A 22,145-nucleotide genomic window follows, 5' to 3' on the forward strand; every position below is an offset into this window, starting at 1 on the left:
TATTGACTACCTTTTACATTTAAATTTTTGCTCTGAAAACAATATTTATAGCGAGGGGAGACACGGAGTGTGAAATTAAATCCTGTACCCAAAGGTCATTGGTCAAAGAATTGTGGCCAAATTGTATACCACAGCTTCATTAAACTTACTCAGATTTAAGGCACATATGAAATGTTCAGGGTAATTTGAATATTTGCACCTTATATGGTCAGTAAAGTACTCAATAAACAGAAGCAAAACTAAATGTACAGGATTTTTTATTAATCATTAAAAAAAGAAATACCACATGAATGTATTTTACTGAATACAGATTCATTACAAAAGACACCAAGAAACCAAAAGACACTGCATTCCCCGGGAAAAACAAAAAAGTAATTGGCCTCTCAGGACACATACAACATGTCTGAAACTTTCACTGTTGGCATGAAAAGGCACTTAGGCAGCATGTTAGCTCCAAGGGCATAAGTACAGATAACACAAAAAAATGCAGCTGCATAGATCATTTGTATACGTCTGTGGATGTAAGTTATGTATAAATTGAGATAAGTTATCTGGATGCACAATAGATGACAAAAATTAAAGATGATAAAACAGGTTGTGCCATGAATATAGACAGAAATATTTTAGATACTTTTTTTTTTTTTTTTTTTTACATAAAATGTTTAAAAACAGAAGACAAAAAGAACATAATATGGCCTTAAAAGATGGTGTCTAACTGAAATTAAGAGCTGACCTCTTTAAAACAAGATAAATGTGAAGACCAAATGTACACACATAGAGAAATACATGTGAAATTGCAGAACAGTTCCCTCAAGCAATGGCAGCGTAGCTCCTACAGCTCAGTATCATTGTACTTCTGGGGGTTGTAGTTCCCTCGACGGCCCCGATACTCATCTTCATCATACCCACCACTGTGGCTCTCAGAGTACACAGGCCTGGAAGACGAGATGTTTGGCTCTGCATTTGAGCTGGATCAAAGCCAGCAGTCAAATGATGGAGAATAAAGTTATTAAAAAAATACAGCTTTTCTTACCAGATGCTCATGTTGGCAATGAATTTACTCACCCAATAGGCTGTGGCCGGTTGTGGTTTGGCTTTGGTTTGAGGGAGACGGCATATATGTCTGGGTGTTTCTGAGAGATTTCAAGCTGGGAAGCAGACAAAACGTATTCTCTTGTTGAGACATTAAAACATGGTGACTTACATCCAAAAGCATTCAGCTTAACACAACGGCATATGTGTACAATATAACCTCCATAACTGCCTTTCGTTAATGTTTTACCCTTGCATTCTCAGCCTCCTGAAGTTCCAGCATCCTCTTGGCTCGTGCAAAGTGGTCCATCTGCTCAAAGGCTTTGACCTTGCCCATGAAAGATCGGTTGGCAGGATCCTCCCCCTCCCCCTCTGGCTCATTACTCACGCTGGGCCTGTAGGTGGGTTTGAGGGCCACTGGTGGTGGCAGAGGTTTCGGCACAGCATCGCTGCTGACTGTGCTGCTTAAGTGGGAATCACCACGAGACTGGAGTCTGGCCTGTATAGTTGAAGAGCAATAAAAAGTCACTAAAAAGAGATTAACATTTAAGAAAAATGCACGACCACAATCTTAAAACAATATATATAACTAAAATCAAATATTTAGTAAACATTCAAAAGTATTAAAATATGCATGAAGGAGCTTTCAACAATTATACATTATTGGTTGAATGGGTCTGAATGGAGGCCAGCTCACTTTAGGGGGTTCAGGCACAAAGGAAGGGGGTGGGCTCGAGTCTCTCAGCATCTCTTTACTGCCAGATCGTCGCATTCGTGGCTCAGGACGAGGACGCTACAGTGGGAAAAGAGAGAGACAACGATACATAAAAAAAAGAAATTCACATAAATGCCTGTAGAGTTGCAAAGAAGTGAGTGAATGAAAATTGGTGACAGAGTTCAAGATTTGTCCTAGTTACCTCCCCCTGTCCAACCGGCTCAGAAGAACGACTGATTGCAGAAACCTGAGGTTCATCTACAAGCTCATCCAGTTCATTGTCTGTGTAAGCACCTCCCTCATCTGCAGTGTCATCAAAGTCGCTTGTAAGACGGCTGTCCATGCTCAGGTAATCTGCACTCATGGCCGACAGGTAAGACATGCGGTCGTCAAGGAGATCCAGGTCATCTTCTGAACCATCCAACTGGAAGAAGGTTTAACATACCATGATTGCACATAAAATGAAATGAACACACAGACATGCAGCTACACAGAAACTGCAGACGCACCTTGCCCTCACACACCCACACAGCTCTATCCTGTTGCTCATCTATGGTATCCTTCAGGCTTCCAAACCACGCATCATTGGCTGAATTCAGATCAACTGTCGCTGTGGACAGACACACAGTGTTAACACACTAACACACATGCACCTTTCTGGACAGAAAAGAAGAGATGTACCAGTACAAGAAGTTGACTGACCAGAGAAGAGGTGTGAGCAGGTCTTGCGGAGTTTAACAGCCTGATCGTAGAGCTTCCGAGAGCTGCGGTTGGAGCCCGGCACCAGCCGGTTCCTCATAGTCTTCACCCCGTGCTTGCTGTCTGGGTTGAAAAATATGACAATGGGGTACCATTGTGTGTAGTTGAGTGTATCTACTGCTTTGGGAGTGATGTCCAGCAGTGCATGGCGGTCCTGTGGGCCAAAGGCAGCAAATGTATCAAGAAAAGATAACAGCGACAGGAAATGCAAATTGCTAATTATGGCGAGTGAAGAATTCTGATGAGTCTCACCTGCTCAATAATCTGTCGGATGGTTTTGAGACGAACAACGCCTGAAGACTTGTCAGATCCAGCATCTTTGGGCTCAGTCTCTATGTTAGATGTAACACATAAACATACAAGATCACATAAATGAGCCACACTAAAAACAAGCAAATATACCAACTGGACACCACAACGTACTTGCTATGACAAATTCTTCTGGACGTTCGCTGGCTAATTTCTCAGTGGCAGCATCTGCAATTGGCCCAAAGAGAACCACTGGCCTCCTGAACCCAGCTAAAGGCAATTAACACAACACAAAAGAAAATTACATTCTCATATAACACAAAGGCATGATATTATATTAATAATAATAATAAACTATAATAAATAATAAACTATGTTAAACTACATTACCTGGTTAGCCTGTGAAGCATGTGAAGGGTTACAGAGCTAAGTTACACTTTAAAAGGAAGTTAAAAAGTCCTTCTAGAATCTTACCCTCTCGTAGCACAACTCTCTCATATGCAGGGAAACGTGTGGTCAGAGGTGGAGCACTCAGGTCCTCCCTGCTCTTCCGCATGTCTTTCTTTTTGCCAGCCCTTTGACCCCTCAGCCTCCAGAAATCTCCCCGATCATTGGCTGCTCCTCGCTGAGCATTTTGGACATTTGCCATCTGTTCAGCCCTGATAAATGGCAATTGTGGAGACAATGTTAGATACAAATTTGATTGAAGGGAAATAACAGAAAGTAGTAAGAAACTATGACACATTGCTTCTGCCTAACTGTAAATACAAAAAAAATGAATGACCAAGAGGGTCATATAATACCTGCTTTTATTCGGAACAATGCCTTTGTCTATTAGTTGATTGTCTTTGTCCAACCGGATGGCCAACCAGCTGCCAAGTTTGCCATCATACAGGGTGTCAACAACCTTGAAGACCTCTCCTCTTGAAAAAGTCAAGCCCTGGGGATTCTCTTTCTCATAGTCAAAGTGAGTCCGGATAAAGAAATTGTCCCCACGTCCTGAGGTGAGGATGTCTTTATACACTGCATTTCATATAGGAAGAAAATCCAGGTCACCATTAAATCTAAGATCACTAACAAGTGACAAAGGATTATCTTCCACATACCTTCAGGTTTGCTCTGGGCCAAAATAGTGAGCTCTCCTTTAGGCACATCTAGTAAGAACAAAACTGCATCTTCTCGCACCATTCCTCTAAAGTCTGTATTATTAACCTGCAGGATTTCAAACAAATGTGGCTTAGTGAAATTAGCCTCTCTTATACACTGCTAAAAAATATAGGGAACACAAATAAGACATCTTCGATCTGAATTAATGGAATATTCTAGTTGAATGTGCTTACAACAAAATTACCAATTATCAATTATCAAAAAAAATTATCAATGTAAATGAAATATCAACCCATGGAGGCATGGATTTAGTGTCACACTCAAAATTAAAGTGGAAAAACACACTACAGGCTGATCCGACTTTGATGTAATGTCCTTAAAACAAGTCAAAATGAAGCTTAGTACTGTGTGTGGCCTGTACGACCTCCCTACAACGTCTGGGCATGCTCCTGAAGAGGTGGCAGCTTGTCTCCTGAGGGATCTCCTCCCAGACCTGGACTTAATTATCCGCCAACTCCTGTACAGTCTGTGGTGCAATGTGGCATTGGTGGATGGAGCGAGACATAATGTCCCAGATGTGCTAAATTGGATTCAGGTCTGGGGAATTGGCGGGCCAGTCCATAGCATCATGTGCTGACACACTCCAGCCACATGAGGTCTAGCATTCTCTTGCAGTACGAGGAACCCAGGGCCAAAAGCACCAGCATATGGTCTCACAAGGGGTCTGAGGATCTCATCTGGATACCTAATGGCAGTCAGGGCACCTCTGGCGAGCACATGGAGGGCTGTGCGGCCCCCAAAAAATGCCACCAAACACCATTACTGACCCACTGCCAAACCGCTCATGCTAGAGGTCGTTGCAGGCATTAGAATATTCTCCACATCATCTCCAGACTTGGTCACGGCTGTCACATGGGCATGATTCCATCTACCACTAGAGTGAAAGCACTGCCAGCATTCAATAGTGACCAAAACATCAGCCAGAAAGCATAGGAACTGAGAAGTGGTCAGTGGTCACCACCTGCAGAACCACGCCTTTATTGGGGATGTCTTGCTAATTGCCTATAATTTCCACATAATGTCTATTCCATTTGCACAAAAGCATGTGAAATTGATTGTCAATCAGTATTGATTCCTAAGTGGATGGTTTGGTTTCACAGAAGTGTGATTGACTTGGAGTTGCATTGTGTTGTTTAAGTTTTCCCTTTATTTTTTTGAGCAGTGTATAAAAAGTGCAAAGGGATTTAATAAGCTGCATAAATGAAATTATCATTTTTTAAAATCCATTTCCAATATGCATACCAGTTAAGTCAATGCAAGTATGAAAGCATATACTATTTACTAAGCATATGCATATAACATATATGCAACATATATGCAGAGAAGAGGATGTACCAAAGATGTACCTTCATAATTTGGTCCCCAGTACGGAGCCCCTCCAGCTCAGCAGGACTGTCCTCCTGCACATCCGCAATGAATATTCCCACATCATTACCTCCTGCAAGCCGCAAACCAACACTGTCGCCTTTCACAAACTGCACCATCACCGTGTTGGGCCTGTAAGAGCACGGTCACACACCATGCATTAATCCTTTTGGGTTCAGAATCCAATGTTGCTTATATAGGTAAAGTGAAAGGGGCAGTGGTGGCCTAGCGGTTAAGGAAGTGGCCCCATAATCAGAATGTTGCCGTTTGAATACTGTGAGCAGCCATGACAAAAATGTATGTATTGTTCATACCCATATATCTCCTGATCCTCTGGACTGGCCTTTGGAAGGACCTTCACTGGTACTCTGACTTTTTGGGCAGGGATGATTTTAGAAACAGTTGGAACAACTATTGCTGAAAAACAGAAAACCACCATCCAAAATTTAAACCACAAACTCCTAGAGAATACAAACTGGTTAAGATTATTTTCTAATAGATACCTGGGGACTCATCAAAGTGCTGCTCTTGTGGCTCAGTGGGTGGAAGGGGCTCTTCTATTGCTCTAAATGGCGTTGGCATGGCCCCCATTTTTGCCAGTCTACTGGGTGGCTCATCCCTGAATGAGTGGAACAGATGTCACATATTTAAAATAAAGAAATCTTCACCACCAGTATGTATTACAGGGCATCACCTTAAACTGTGACAATCAACATTTCAACATGTATGGTATTTAGCAGACGTTTAGTAAGTCCAGAGACTACAGGGACAGTCCCCCTGGAGCTAAGTGCCTTGCTCAGGCACAAAATTGTAGTAAGTCAAGTTTGAACCTGTGACTTTGTCATCTTCTGGTTCTTAGGCAAGTGTGTAACCCACCAGGCTACCACCAGTGTTGGGAGGATTACTTTACTTTACTTTACTTTACTTTATTTGGCAGACGCTTTTATCCAAAGCGACTTACAATGGGAAGACACCAGCAATTCTCGTTCGATTTCTATAGAATATCGAGTATACAAACTAAGATCCCTGATAAGGCTTAGACTTGTCATTGAAGAGCATGCTCGGAGAGTGTTGGGTGCTAGACTAAGAAAAATTATAATGTATTTATACATTTTGTATTTGTTTGTTCAATGTGTATGCATGTGTATGTGTTAAATTTGTCTGTAATATTTTTGGAATAAGAGGGTTTTCACCTTCTTCTTAAAAGTGGTGATAGTCTCGGCTAGTCGTGTGGAGGAGGGCAGGTTGTTCCACCAGCCAGGGACAACAACGGAGAACAGACATGATTGGAATCGGAGACCCCGTGAAGAAGGAATTTTTAAGTCTCCTTTCGTTTGCCGATCTGAGAGAGCGTGCAGGAGTGTATCTAGGATTACTTTAGAAATGTAATCTATTAAATTATTAATTACCCTATTTAAAATATAATATTAGTGTTACTATTTACAATACTGTACAAAACTACATGTAACTAATTACATTTTATTACTTTTGTAAACTATGTCTGAATAAGGCCTAGTTATAGTTATCATATTCTATTTCTGTTTCATACATACAGCCAATAATAAGCAAAGCACCTGGCAGCGCTATAGCTATGAACTTATGATCATTGTTATAATGAACCTCTCCACCATGATTCAATGATTAATTTCTATTGGTCGGGCAACAATGCAAAGTTTAAATCAAACTATGACCAGGAGGTCATGCCGCGTTGCAAAATTGCTCTTTAGAGGTGCATGCCACAAGCTTCTGTGGGGTCATGAGGGTGGTGCATGCCAGTGAGGGCATTAATCACACAGACTTTCTGCACTGAAAAACGCCGCTTTCATTGGATGCTGTTCGCTCTGTGCCCAGCAAATAAGTAAATGGACTCAAGGTGGGACCTGAGCATGATTCAGGTTCATATATTGACTGTCTGAACTGTCTCCCACATACTTCCCCCGAAATCCCGCACCTTCCCCCTACATCATCTTAGCTGTCTATTCTTTTGACATTGTTGTTTCCCATGATTCATACTACACAACTATTATTAAACAAATTGGCATGTTTTTGTATACAATGTTAAGATGTATCTAAAATTCTAATCATGAATCTTTCAATGAGTAACTCATTTACTTACACCTTTTCCACAGTGGCCTCATAGGAAATTTACGTACCATTATTATTATTACTATTACTACTTAATAGACTTAATAGCTACACAGGAACATTTAAAATCACAAGTAAACATTTTAATATAAACTGAAAGATTCAGGGATCTTCAAATGGACCAGTAGCATTATAATGGACACGTAATGTACACCATACGACTGGACTAAAACTACTCTGCACTGTCCAGTACCTCCAAACATGGACAGATGCTCTATACTATACTTTGGACTTCTCCACCTCTACAACTGTAGGACTTTTTTGACAAATCATCACCAACCCTGCACAGACTCCAATTGCAGGATCACTCTACCCTGGACGGAGTGTGTGGAGTTTTTCCTTGTGTGCAGAAGGGTCAATGGTAGGGCCTATCAAAGCCCATTGAGACAAACTGTGTGTGATTATGGGCTACATAAGAAATAAATGTTGTTGATGTAAATTCATGAGGTCTTGTTCATTTCATATTAAGACACATTAATACAAACTAGCTTTAAGAAACCCTTTTTTTTCTTTCTTGAATTGTGATATTGACTGAATCAATGCCTATGAAATCTGTTTTATGTTTTCCTTTATAAACATATTTATTCATCTAAAAACTGTGATTACGGGGTGGATGGGGGAAATGGAACAAATGCAATATGACAAATCACATTTAATCACTGTTCAACAAAGGGATTGGGCACTTACTCTTTGCTTTTGTAAGCCATTTACATTTAAATAATATGTGCTTTCATGCAAAGAACTATTTCACAATGTTCACACATTCTATAATTTGTAAAATAAAAGTGCTTCACATGTGAAATCAACATAAAAACTTATATAATAAATAAATAAATTTTGAATCAGCTGATTTGTTTGCATGACCAAGAGTTTGATGAACTGAATGGAGTTTGCAGAGTTTGTGCGGAACCGATCGGGCAAGTGGTCCGGATTCAACACTCACAGTCTCTTTGCCATAGATGAACATGTGTTTAAATTGCATTGGTGTGTGTGAACCAATAAATAGACCTATGTCCTTTTTAGAAGAGGGATGACTATTTTTTATTTCAGGAGAGATCCCCCTCAAATCGAGTACAGATTACATGTAATTCATTACTCCCCAACACTGGCTATTTCCACCCTACATGAACCAATAAACATGTAATATATATGTAGTATAGATGTAGTATAGATACCTGGGTTTTTCTCTCAGTCGTTCATTGGATGAATGAGAGGACAGATCTGATTGGTGACCACGTCTGTCATCTTGGGGGGAGTAGGATCGATATGACTCAATCTCTGAGATATCTGTGGCATAAAACACACAGGAAAAAAAAAAAAAAAAAAAAAAAAAACACTCAGTACTGGCCATGTTACTAAAGGAAACAATGTGAACCAGCTGTTTAAGAAACATTTTGGGAGAAAGATCTACTATTACTCACCATCCATCTCTGAATCACTGTCTGTCAAGGGAGGAATGCGAACCAGGACCTGCTGCCTGTCCCTCTGCACCACCAGCTGTAGCCGTCCACGTGATTTTTCTATCAGCTTCCCCGCATCGGGAAGGGACAAGTTCTCAGTCACTGTTCCATTAATCTACCAGACACGGGAAAAAACAGGGAAAACAAAATGGTTAACGTAACAAACAGACAGAGGACCCCAAACAGGCTTCAGAATACTTATCCAACCTTCAGAATTATATCGCCCTCCTGCAGGTTGCCATTTTTCGAGGCTAGGCCAGTGCTGGTCATCTCTTTAATGAAGAGCTGGCTGCCAAGACGGAGGCCATATTCTGGGGAAGAAGAGAGATGCATCATATCAGAAGAGCATGTTGGCTGTGGATGAGCAGTTATATCTCTTGTCTAAGTAGCCACTGTTTGTGCCACTTCTTCACCATCACATCTTTAGCATCATGAAACTGATCAGGTCAACCAAATCTCACCAAACAAGGAAAGGTATGACATGCACTACTGTTAACTTAAACCTCCTATTTCATCCTGTTTTGGGCTTGACCCCTTCCAAAGTCAATGTATTCTTATATGGTTTTAATAGTGGATATACATTTATTTAGTTAGTCGTTTAGCATTATTGTATTTTTTTCCCAACCAAGTTTGAATTACAACTCTAATTAATTAATTACTTCAAATGAGATCAGCAGTTTACTGAAGAGAGAAGAACATTTAACAAAGACACAATCCCATGAACTGGAGGAAAAAAAAAAAAAAAAAAAAAAGACCAGTAGAACCTGTAGAGGGAGTAATGGCTTTGTACCTTCATTAGGACGGTTTTTCAACAACAGCACATTAACTGGTTTGTCCAGTGGATCAGGGACACGTGGGCGGTTTGGTGATGGAGAACGGCGAAGATAATCCTGACTTGAGCTTCGCTTCAGCCCCTCTTCCTGGTGTTGGTCAAATCGGTGTTGCTCACTGAGGTCGCTGGGCACTCGCTCACGTGCAAAGCCGCGTTCAAGGCTCTCCTTTCTGTATGGCAAGTTGGAACCATGAATACGGTCAAGAGTAATGTCACTGCGATACCGATCGGCAGGGTTCTGGTCCCGATCAAGTGCATAATCGCTGCGATAGCGCCGATCTGGGCTGCGGTTGCTCCGATATGACTGGTCAGGACTATAGTCTCTATCAAGGGTGTAGTCACTCCTGTAGCGCCGATCAGGGCTGCGTTCACGGTCTGGCATTCGGCCTCTGCTGCTGTCCTTGTGGTACCCTCGGTCGGGACTCAGGTCCCGGTCAACACTCCTATGACGAATGCGGTCGTCACGTCGGTAGCCCCGCTCAGGATCATCATAGCTCCTGCGGCCCTTGTCCATACTGGAATCATGGTCCGGCTGACTGCTGCGAGTGCTGTACATACTGCGCTGGTCCTGGTCATAATCATAATCATCGTTGTACTCAGAGGCACTGAAAACATGGTCATCTGCAGATGGAATGCGTTTCAGAACGTTGATTGGAACCCTGCGTGGTCTCTTCACTGTCTGTGTGAAATAAGAGGACAGAGAAGCTAAATGATATAAAGAAATACATCTGTTGTTTATCTTCTCATTGTGGCAGAAAGATCACAAACTCACAATTTTAGCAACTTTTCCACACTTTCGTAGGGTCTGTACAGCAAAGGAGTGTGGCACATTATCCATGGTGATGGCATTGACCTGTACAACCCGGTCACCTTCGCTGTATAACAAAAAAGTACATAGTAGATTTCTCCTGAGGATCATTACACAAATACTAAAAACATATTTGAATACTTCTGCTAAATAAATAACTGCATGCTTTTCAGAAAAGAATTGACCATTTTATGAAAAGCTCCTTGGTGTGAATTAAATGCAAGGTTTTCCATAGTGTATTAAGACTGTAGAACTCTGATAACATACAACAGCATTCCATCTGCAGGGCCACCCTGGAGCACATCTGAGATCATAATGGATATCTCTCCATTGTCTTCATTGGGGTTGTCCCGGCCTCCTGATACAGCAATGCCAAATCCCATCTTAGAGTCCTGCAGGCAGAGATTTAACACAGAACACAGCAATGAGTGCAACCACATACCTGCCCCCACCCCTCAACATTACAGTAGAGATTTGGATTTCCTGCCCGTTGTCCTTAAAACAATCACAGTTTAGCAGCTTATGGAGCATTAGTCCCAATGAGCCAGATGTTGGAGAGAACAGTAGAGTAAGGTGGTGGTGGTGGAGGTGGAGGTGGTGGTCGGGCGGGATAAAGCAATGCTTGGAAGGCAGGGAGAAAAAATTTAAAAGTTGTGATACTGGGAGACTGACAAAGGGTGTGTTGAGGAAAGACAGATAAAGGTAACCAAGTCAAATGGTGACATTTCTTTTTGGTCAGTTTTTACTTTTTGACTGGAACTTTATATCCTGTTAGATACAGCATTATGCCACAAAACACACATTGCATGATAGGTGTTTGTATTACTGCACTTCTACTAGGAATTTTTTTACAAAAATATTTTAAGCAAAGAGAAAATGATTTATTAGGTTTGAGTCTTTTTACATTAACTCATTGCATAGTTACTATACATATATTTTCATGTGTGTGTGTGCACGTGCATGTTCTTGAGCTCAGCACTCACCCTCTGCAGAGTCACTGTGTACTGTTCCCACACAGTCTCCTCCATCACTGGGTTCTGTGGCAAGGATTAAATCATTAGAAGATAAATCACTCATTAATCTGTCATTACAGTGAAAGTCAAAATTTATCTGATCATTAGTGTCCCGATTATGTAGACAGAGCTTCCTTTAATGAGAAATTCTAATTATGAGAATACCAAAACAGATCTTAATAATATTTTATTTTCATAGCGATGAGTCTTAATGTAGCAGTCAGATTACACAATCATCTGTTATCTTGACCAATTTACATGACTGATAACAATAATAATAACAACAGATTTTTCTTAAGTTTCTTAAATTCTTAATAACAGATTAAGAAAACACTTGCTACTTAGCTCTAGTTCCATAAAACAATTTAAATTGCATCAAGGATGTGAGATTCTCACCATATCACCGCAAAAGCAAACAAATGAGCTTTTTGCTCAAATAAAAAAAATTGATAATAGACAGAATGGTATGCTGTTTGTTTTTTTTTGTTTTTTTTTTTACTGAAACCTCTTTTTAATGTGAAATCTTTCAGCTGACAGTACAGGAAAGCTGAAAAATCTTGAGAGTTAGAGGGATAATCTCTCTGGCCTCTATATATAACCTATAGATAGAAAATCCAAGGACAGCTGCTAATGAAATAGAGCACTTACAAGAAAATAATGAAAGCCACTGATGTGGTCAACTCTAGTACTCCTCCTGAAAATATTTCCAAAAAAAGTTTTCAATTTGAACAATCTTATCAAATAAGGCAAAACTCACTGCCAAACTTCACAACCCATTCTGGAATAGTCATGTTGTAGACCAATTTCACAATAAATATTCATAAATAAGAAATAAATGTGTATAAATTATAAATTATTACAAAAGTAAATGTCTTTGACAGCTGCAGTAAGCACTACATGAACCTTCCTGCCCCAGCAATAACATAATCACGTCAGAAGGGCAGGATTAATGGCGAGATAATCACTCTCCGTAGTTCATCTGGATATTAAATGATATTTCAAAGACCCCAGCTAAGGACTAGATGATTATATGACTGTAATGCATGCAGCAGCTCTTTAGATGAAAAATACCTGTGTGCAATAAAATAGACTGAAATGAACCATACATCTTAATAAAAAACATGCCTGTCTTATGTCTGGGCAGCAAAGTCTGTCAAATGTTCCCCAGTTATCTGAATCCCAAAACACAGACACGCCCAAGATCCAACAGGAAGTTGTTACTCCAGGAAACAATGCAAACTTCACACTTCCAACCGGCAATCTGACAATCTTTCTTTGGTTATTACACATTCTTAAAATCTCTTTTCAATTTATGCTACCTGATCTCTGTAATGGCCTTTCCCCAAATAGTTTATACACTAATGTTTCCAGGAAGACCCGTATAAAGCAGTTAAATAGCAGCAACAAGAACTGCACGCACACATTACTGCAACATCACCACATCTCTGAATTTAATGAAACATTTTTTCCTTCACTAACCCCATATGTATTACTAGAACATATCTTCAGTATTCAGAAATAAGCATGTGTTCCACAGAGGAATTTCATTATAAAGTTGTTTCATTTGACCACACACCCAGGAAACACACTAATTGCTTTGAACAAAAGCGACTGCCATAAAACAAATATTGTTGATGTTGAAATGAGCATTTACAATGGCACCAAATTCACTCCACTAAATTATTTACTTTCACTTTTACACAGAAAACGTCCTTACTTTAACTCATATAACACATATACTGTAACTACGCAACAAATCAAACACAACCAAAAAAAATTAAAAACAAGACAGACATTATTCTTACAAAGCTGTGCAGGATACGAATGGCTTTGACTGTGTGCGCCCATTTTCTGTGCAGCGAGAGCACGGTCTTCATGCTGCCTGGCTTAGCAGAGCTGCTGTGCCTGTCTGCCCGATACCAACCCTTCTCGTCTCATTACAACAATGCATCTGTCTGATACCGCTGGCCTACATTTAGCTCAAATCCCACTGTCCACAGCAGACTGAAAAAAGGCATAAATAAATAAATAAATATACAAAACAGGACCAAGCAGGGCACACCACCACCACCCCCCCTTACGTGCTCTCACACACACACTCACCCGCATACACTTGCACAAACAGAGAGAGAGAGAGAGAGCGAGCGAGAGAGAGAGAGTGACAGAGTCAAAGATTGTAACAGTAAGCACAGACTGCGCTCACATTTTCGGGTCAGAGGGCTGCGCACTTCTACAAGGCAACTTATGGCACACAGATGTAGAGCACACATCAGACGATTTGCTGTAAATGGTGAACTCAATCTAAATCATGCCAGGCCAATCATATAACTCCAAAATAATGTATTCATAAGAATGTGTATTACAAAAAAAGTTAAGCGGCATCTGATCTACAGGGAGTGCAGAATTATTGGGCAAGTTGTATTTTTGAGGAATAATTTTATTATTGAACAACAACCATGTTCTCAATGAACCCAAAAAACTCATTAATATCAAAGCTGAATGTTTTTGGAAGTAGTTTTTAGTTTATTTTTATTTTTAGCTATTTTAGGGGGATATCTGTGTGTGCAGGTGACTATTACTGTGCATAATTATTGGGCAACTTAACAAAAAACAAATATATACCCATTTCAATTATTTATTTTTACCAGTAAAACCAATATAACATCTCCACATTCACAAATATACATTTCTGACATTCATAAACGAAACAAAAACAAATCAGCAACCAATATAACCACCTTTCTTTGCAAGGACACTCAAAAGCCTGCCATCCATGGATTCTGTCAGTGTTTTGATCTGTTCACCATCAACATTGCATGCAGCAGCAACCACAGCCTCCCAGACACTGTTCAGAGAGGTGTACTGTTTTCCCTCCTTGTAAATCTCACATTTGATGATGGACCACAGGTTCTCAATGGGGTTCAGATCAGATGAACAAGAAGGCCATGTCATTAGTTTTTCTTCTTTTATACCCTTTCTTGCCAGCCACGCTGTGGAGTACTTGGATGCGTGTGATGGAGCATTGTCTGCATGAAAATGTTTTTCTTGAAGGATGCAGACTTCTTCCTGTACCACTGCTTGAAGAAGGTGTCTTCCAGAAACTGGCAGTAGGACTGGGAGTTGAGCTTGGTTCCATCCTCAACCCAAAAAGGCCCCACAAGCTCATCTTTGATGATACCAGCCCAAACCAGTACTCCACCTCCACCTTGCTGGCGTCTGAGTCGGACTGGAGCTCTATGCCCTTTACCAATCCAGCCACAGGCCCATCCATCTGGCCCATCAAGACTCACTCTCATTTCATCAGTCCATAAAACCTTAGAAAAATCAGTCTTGAGATATTTCTTGGCCCAGTCTTGACCTTTCAGCTTGTGTGTCTTGTTCAGTGGTGGTCGTCTTTCAGCCTTTCTTACCTTGGCCATGTCTCTGAGTATTGCACACCTTGTGCTTTTGGGCACTCCAGTGATGTTGCAGCTCTGAAATATGGCCAAACTGGTGGCAAGTGGCATCTTGGCAGCTGCACGATATCTGCAAGATATCTCACTATTTTTGACTTTTCTGAGCCTGTCAAGTAGTTCTTTTGACCCATTTTGCCAAAGGAAAGGAAGTTGCCTAATAATTGTGCACACCTGATATAGGGTGTTGATGTCATTAGACCACACCCCTTCTCATTACAGAGATGCACATCACCTAATATGCTTAATTGGTAGTAGGCTTTCGAGCCTATACAGCTTGGAGTAAGACAACATGCATGAAGAGGATGATGTGGACAAAATACTCATTTGCCTAATAATTCTGCACTCCCTGTAGTGTCATTTCTACCTTTCCTTAATCACACAAAAGCTACTGCATCGCATGGTGATTCGTTCTCTTTCAACTAAATATGCATTGGAATAAAACAAAGATTTCAGCACGTAGAAAAAAAAAAAAAAGATATTACCTCACATCATTTTTTAGTAGTAGCCTAGTGTGTGCTAGTAGCCTTGTTGCTCATCTAAGAACCATAAGACCACAGTCAAAGGTTCAAACCCCACTTACTACCATTGTGTCCCTGAGCAAGACACTTAACCTTGACCCAGGAATGTCCCTGTAACTACTGATTCCAATTTGCTCTAGATAAGTCCGTCTTCTAAATGCCATGAAAGTGCACAGCCCTGAACCCCTGAAGAGAGATGCTCTCAATCTGACAGATTTGGATGCTAATACAAGGAAGAGTGGGAAAATATTACCACGTCAAAATGTGCCATGCTGACAGACCCCTACCCAACAAGACTGAATGCTGTAAAATAATCAAAAGGTGCTTCAATAAAGTATTTGTTCATGGGTGTTCACACTTCTGAAACCAAATTATTTTGGTTAAATTATTATTGTTTTTCATAATAGATTTGTTTTTCAATTTAATTGTACAGGTAGTAAATCACATTAAAATGTGGGCAAAGTTTTGAAATGATTTATCGTGGTGTCATTCTTGCACAAGCATTTAATTGGGGTGTGTACACTCATCATGCCACCTTGTAAAGCAAAATCATGTTTTTACATTAAGAGGTATGTCACATCACCTCAAAAGCAGTCAATTAAAAAAAAGCTATTGAACATTTGGGACAAAGGCCTTATTATTTCCACCATGTATTCCAGTCATGTTTGTCAAGATATGACCAGCCCTGCAGTGACACCTGTAGCTCACAAGAGAACGTGCAGCCCCTAAGGTCAAACAAGTCGATGCAACTCATGATGCAAATATAATAATTGCTACTATTATCAAAACTCATGAAATGATCAATTAAAGAATAAATTCTATAACTAAAACCAGCATTTACTTAAAAACAACCTAACCACATATACATATGATGGAACACAATGATAGGAGAAAAAAATGTAGAGTGATTTAAAAACACTGTCCTACAGGGATTGAAAGTTAATAGAACTATAATTTTATTTTGCTTACCAACGGAGCAAAATTCTTCTCCTGTAAACTCAAATATGCAGCTTGTCAAAGACAGCTTAATTCCCAACATTTCCCAACATGACCAACCAACCCCCCTGACCATGTGACCAACAATAATCCCATTTATGAAAAGATCAGATAGAGTCCAGCCATCCGCAAAATGAAGGCTCAGAACTCTCATACACAGCAGTGTCAGCAATTCCAAATAAACATTTATCAGGATATCCCAGTGATGCTTTGCCAAGTTTTAATGTTAGCCAGGCAAAGCACTGCTGATAAACTGCACCAGTTCTTTTAAAAACGCAGCAGCACAGTTAGTTTTGAACATCCAAGATCAGAATTAATAGTCCAGACAAACCAGAGGAAAAACATTTGATCACAATAACTTTAAAATGCATTTGCCATGCATGAAAACAGTGAAAATGGTACCTTTATTATTGATGAGTAGCTGGGTGCAGAAAGGCGACGAAGCCACCAGTGCTGAGCTTCTGTAGTCCAACAGAAACTGTCCCACGAAAAGCTAGACCTGAACAAGTCTGTGTAGGACTGATCCCTGTAACAAGACACTGGAAATTACAGCATATCTAAACAAAAAAAAAATAATAACATCATTAAGAAAGACTGCAAATCCATTCATGTTTTACAATACATGTTTATTGCCTGAACAGAACAATATCTTGTATAATGTGAATGTCATATAAGCCTCAAAATATATTGAAACATAAAAATAAATAAAAACATTTTCTTATAATAACAAATATAGTCCTAATAAAAGATAACAAACACATATAGCATCAAATATGAGAAGGATGCTCAAAAACAAATAAAAAAAAAAGCAGTTTCTCAGGAAAAAAGGGGCCATGAACCATGGTGTTTGCAGTACTTGTATCCCACATAAATTCCACAAAAGGTTTTTGCAATGTATGGTAAATAGGTTCCTCAGCACTGTTAGACCTCATTGTCTTGGAGACTACCTTAGATCATCACAATAAGAGATTCAATTTGATTAATTAAAGATGTCTACAATAACCAAAACATAAACACAGTGAACTCAAGTACATCAAGTACAAGTCTAGACCGGACTTCCTTAAATGGTTGTACATCTGTTTAATTTATTCTTTTAAAGACATCCCTCCATAAGTACCCAAAGCCACAATTATGTAATAAAACAAATGATCAGTTTAAATGATTATGAATACAAAAACGCTAATTTGGCTTGTATATGCACAAAAAAGTTATTTATTATGTACAAAATGTACAGTTTGTGTACAAACAAGGTATTCAAATAGACTTATTGGAACATAATCTAAAAAATAATAACAAAACCCTCTCTTATGAAGACATTCCAACAGATCTGCTCTTCCTGCTAATCGAACTAAAACCGTGCCGTCATGTGCCCACTCACTCACTCTGGGGGTCTCCACAGCCTCCGGCCGGGCGGCAGAAGTTCCCTCTTGTTCAATGGTGCGATACCGATGGCCGCTTGCATGATTGTGATGAATTTCTTGTACTTCATGTTAAGCCCTGGTCTGTAACCTGCATCTGCTAAACTGAACTGAAGAACACCGGGTCGCACAAGATCTTGTCCAGCCTCTCCATGATCGACAACTGCTGGGCAAAGACGGCAGCGGATGAAAATCATCCAATTAAACAGCACCGTACCTGTCTGAAAGTCATGTTGCACGTGGTCTGCACTATGCTACACTGCTTCCCTTGACTGCAGGCTGACAGATGCCCTTTTAGTTCTGTTTGTATCAGGAGAGCGAGGGAAGGACAAAAAAACAGCATCCATGTTGCTGCTGACAGAGGTCAATCTTACATAATTCTTCAGCTCTCAACATTATTCTAATGAAAACACAGCAGCACAGGGATAATTGTGATACTAAGCTGTTCATGTACATGCCCCACCCTCTTTTCCCATAATCCCCTCCCTATGGCTTAGCTACGCTGCCATTAGCGTGTCTTCGTCGTCCATCTGCAAATGACAGCCTGCCTGCAAACATCCAGCCACTCACCCAGTCCTGTGTGTAAAACCGATTAAACATCCTGACCGGAGGGAATGAAGGAATTAGGCACGAAATTATCCTAAAGCAGCATGCATGTCAGGGTGATTGAGCATGGGCTGCTGGAGTGACCACCACTTCAACACTTACTTTCATTTCAGCTAACTATACACTTAATTAGAAATTAATTAGAGTAAGAGCCTGCACAAAATACTATTTAAAACAATATGACGAAAAGAGGCTTAGGAAGGAAGGGGGGAAGCAGCATAATGTGCCATGCAATAATTTTACAATGACTCAGTGCTGGGTATTACTGTGTATTACAACTGGTATAATGAAGGCATTTTCTTTATACTAAAGAACTAACGGCAGGAGGCATAAATATCAATGCCTGTCTTTACGGTGAGGAGGAGAGCAACATTTAGTCCCGTGGCTCTTTCATCCTTACACTGCAGCTCCCTGAGGCTTTGGAAAATAAATAAAAATGTAAGTGTATCTTATTTTTAATCCCTTGTTTTTTTATGTATTTTGAAAATTGAAATTATTGTGATCTTGTAGCATAAAGAAAGCTATGTGTTTAATTTTTTGTTACTAAAAATGTAAGTCACAAACACCCTTTATGGGTTGCCACCCCCAACACAAATGTCAATCAGATTACTTGGGGGAAAAAAAAAAAAAAAAGATGCACCTTTGGCAGCAATTACAGCCTCAAGTCTTTTTGAATAGGATGCCACAAGCTTGGCACAACTATCCATGGACAGTTTAATTTCTCTTTGCTGCACTTCTCAAGCTTTATCTGGTTGGATCGGAAACACTGGTGCACAGCCCTTTTAAGATCTCTCCAGAGATGTTCAACCCGAATTCAAGTCTGGGTTCTGGTTGAAGGAGCTAGGTCAGTTTGATAGGACACTTTTCATGCAGGATGATGCTGTACATTGCTTCAGTCATGGTGGTTTTGAACTTCTTCCACTTACGGATGATGGAGGACACTGTGTTCATTGGGACCTTCTAAGCAGCAGAAATGTTTCTGTAACCTTCCCCAGATTTGTGCCTCAACACAATCTTGCCTCGGAGGTGTACAGACAATTCCTTTGACTTCAGGCTTGGTTTGTGCTCTGACATGAACAGTCAACTGTGGGACCTTATTTAGACAGGTAAAATCATGTTTTTTCCACTGGTGGACTCCACGACAAAGGCTGTGAATACTTATGTACCTGTTATTTTTCATCTTTTTTTATAAAAATAATAATAAATAAAGTGAACATTTTTCACATAGTCATTATGAGGTGTTGTGTGTAGGGTTTTGAGAAAAGCCCAGGTAAAGCCCAGGAGGATAGCACCCCAAAGGGCATCCGGCATAAAACTTTTGCTTTGTCAATCAGACAGCCAGGCTGGCTGATCCGCTGTGGCAACCCATAACGGGAGCCGCCAAAGGAAGAAAAATATGTGGTATATACTAGTCTTCAAACTTACAAATGAATCAGAGTCTGGCAACTTTTAGGGTGAGTAGTAAAACTGAACAATTTTTGTGACCAGGTATGAAAATACATGTAGACAATGACAAAAAACCTACTGAGGGGTGTCAAAAAGCTGAATTTTCATGAATGGCAACTGAATTAAGTCATTTGAGATGAAGGTGAAAGTCTATATTTTATTACCTGTCCAATAACATGAACATACCAAAGATAACAGAATCAAAAGAACTGGCTTGAAACTATTTATGGGCACATACTTTTAAAAAAACAAGTATACTGGACTGTGATTTGTAAATCAATATGCATTTTTGACTCAGTCCTAATGCCTTTACATAAGCAGTTTCTTTCTTTGTAATCCTTGCCTCTCGACCCCGTGCAAAACTAATACACCATCGCATCGTGCACATTATGTAATGTGCATATTCAGCCAGAAACGTTCTCTCGCCCACAGACAGGCTACTATAGCCTACTACAAACAGCTTTTCAAAATGCAGATTAACATCACATTAATGAGGAACAAGTGGAATATGCGAAGAGAGAACCAAGATCAAAAGGTTCTGCGAAAAAAAAAAAAATATTTTAATCCGAAGGCACCATATTTGGCCTTTTCTTTCAAATGTGTTATCTATATCCCTAAAACATTTGTGTAAATGTTTCCACCATTTATATGTTTCTGTTTTGTTCGTTCCAGAAAAGATCAAAGTACAACAACACATGTGCATGTCTAGGACCAGCAACCGACGGGCCTCCCGTCCATCGCAGCTGGCCTGGGCCGAGCAGACATGCTGCTCCGTGGGCGAGCTGGTGGCGGACGGGAGCGCGCACCTGTATTCCCACCGGAACACCGCCGAGCGTCCAGACGAGGTCGCCGATAAAGTGAAGTGATTGTCACATGTGATAAACAGCAGCACAGCACACGATGCACACAGTGAAATTTGCCCTCTGCATTTATCCCATCACCCTGAGTGAGCAGTGGGCAGCCATGACAGGTGCCCGGGGAGCAGTGTGTGGGGACGGTGCTTTGCTCAGTGGCACCTCAGTGCGGATCGGGATTCGAACCTGCAACCTTCTGATTACAAGGCCGCTTCCTTAACAGCTAGGACACCACTGCCCCAGATAAATAGAACACGTGATGCCGACGAGGGACGCATCTCGTCGGAACGCATCGACGGCGACGAGCTACACTGTTCCACTGAATTAAATTGCAAAATGTACCCCCGCCCCGCATTGTAAAAGGCAGAAAGGAAGTGCAGGGACGGTCGTGCCATTGTCGTGATAGCCGAGCTCGTACGAAACTATCTTGGTGCGTGAGAGAAGGCTGCCGCGAGTTAGAACAATCGAAGCCGATCGGACCACAAACAACCAGGCCGCCTCCGCTACCGTGTTTCTTCACGCCGACGCGCTGAGGTCTGGAGCACCGAGCTCGGTAAAAAAAAAAAGGGGAGGTGCGGGACTCACCTCCGACCGAAACAAAACCACGAACCGGGCCAAAGCGAGCGCGGGAAAAGTGGGGAGAACTTACCCCGAAGTCCGCGCGTGTTCGGTGAGTTTCGGTCGACGGGACGCGTCGTGTGTCGGGACAGGTGTCCCGGGGCTTCCGGGATTGTTCAGGTGGCCTCAGGCTCTGGGCGTGTCGGTGAAACCGCAGGTAAAAACCGACGCTGGCGCTGCCGGAGCCTGCTGTGGTAGTCCGAACACGAGATAAAAACGAGCCCAGACCCGACGGTATAAAACTGGCGGCCGCTTGTGTTTTATGCGCTTTAAAACGTTTAATTGCTGATGCAGGCCGAGGTAAAAAAAGAACAAAAAAACAATTAGCCTCGGCTAGCGAAGCTGTGGCGACTGGAAAAACCCGAAAGCCGTCGTGTTAATACGTTGACCCGACCGATCTGATTTGTTGCCTGGAATGAGTTGACGACCCTTGTTCTCTCTGTGTTTGAGTGTTACGAGTTAAGAGCTGTTCTTGTAGTGAAGTGTGACAAGAGTTCTCGCAGCTTCATCACAGATACGGTCCCTGTTGCTCCATTCGCGGCGTTGAGGAGAGTTGAATTACTACAGAGGCCCTTTACTGTCACTGAGGGTGACGGACACAACAGCACAGTCCTATAGTGACACTCGAGAATGGCTGATGATGGCGGACCTGTTGGCAGGTGGAGGAGGTACCCGAAGTTTGGAGATTT

The 22,145-nt window shown here is 41.0% G+C and overlaps 2 protein-coding genes across 4 annotated transcripts in view; one reads left to right on the plus strand and one right to left on the minus strand.

Moving 5' to 3' along the window:
• Positions 1–240: 240 nt before the first annotated feature.
• On the minus strand, positions 241–21,576 carry tjp2a (tight junction protein 2a (zona occludens 2)). 3 transcript variants are annotated; one of them, XM_028980890.1, is made up of 24 exons: positions 21,488–21,576; positions 16,917–17,040; positions 11,516–11,569; positions 10,800–10,924; positions 10,497–10,599; positions 9,683–10,403; positions 9,100–9,203; positions 8,854–9,007; positions 8,608–8,719; positions 5,791–5,906; positions 5,602–5,704; positions 5,269–5,419; positions 3,862–3,967; positions 3,559–3,778; positions 3,230–3,414; positions 2,930–3,025; positions 2,759–2,838; positions 2,450–2,660; positions 2,257–2,357; positions 1,950–2,171; positions 1,730–1,825; positions 1,283–1,531; positions 1,066–1,148; positions 241–968 (listed from the first exon to the last, which is right to left on the minus strand). In XM_028980890.1, the coding sequence occupies exons 3-24, from the start codon at positions 11,558–11,560 to the stop codon at positions 833–835; spliced, it is 3,519 nt and encodes a 1,172-aa protein (XP_028836723.1). In that variant the 5' UTR covers positions 11,561–11,569; positions 16,917–17,040; positions 21,488–21,576; the 3' UTR covers positions 241–832. The 3 variants fall into 3 exon arrangements, with proteins under 3 accessions (XP_028836723.1, XP_028836721.1, XP_028836722.1); XM_028980888.1 differs by lacking the exon at positions 21,488–21,576 and adding an exon at positions 17,897–18,316; XM_028980889.1 differs by lacking the exons at positions 16,917–17,040; positions 21,488–21,576 and adding an exon at positions 13,351–13,495.
• The window catches only part of LOC114789919 (uncharacterized), a 38,944-nt gene continuing 37,484 nt past the window's right edge, over positions 20,686–22,145 (plus strand). The window contains exons 1-2 of the mRNA XM_028979399.1: positions 20,686–20,841; positions 21,245–21,613. Coding sequence (XP_028835232.1) covers positions 20,686–20,841; positions 21,245–21,613 — 525 coding nt within the window. The remainder of the gene's footprint in view (positions 20,842–21,244; positions 21,614–22,145) is intronic.

Source organism: Denticeps clupeoides, chromosome 5 (genome assembly GCF_900700375.1).
Source record: "Denticeps clupeoides chromosome 5, fDenClu1.1, whole genome shotgun sequence".
Taxonomy (NCBI): domain Eukaryota; kingdom Metazoa; phylum Chordata; class Actinopteri; order Clupeiformes; family Denticipitidae; genus Denticeps; species Denticeps clupeoides.

What these genes read in the sequence shown, in the direction of transcription:
- tjp2a (XM_028980888.1), bottom strand. Translation starts at nt 18,129, where the DNA reads ATGATTTTCATCCGCTGCCGTCTTTGCCCAGCAGTTGTCGATCATGGA. An exon ending in GAGGATCAGGAGATATATGG is followed by an intron (nt 5,420 to 5,601) that starts GTATGAACAATA and finishes GTGCTCTTACAG; the next exon opens with GCCCAACACGGTGATGGTGC. An exon ending in TTGTGCCTGAACCCCCTAAA is followed by an intron (nt 1,532 to 1,729) that starts GTGAGCTGGCCT and finishes TCAACTATACAG; the next exon opens with GCCAGACTCCAGTCTCGTGG.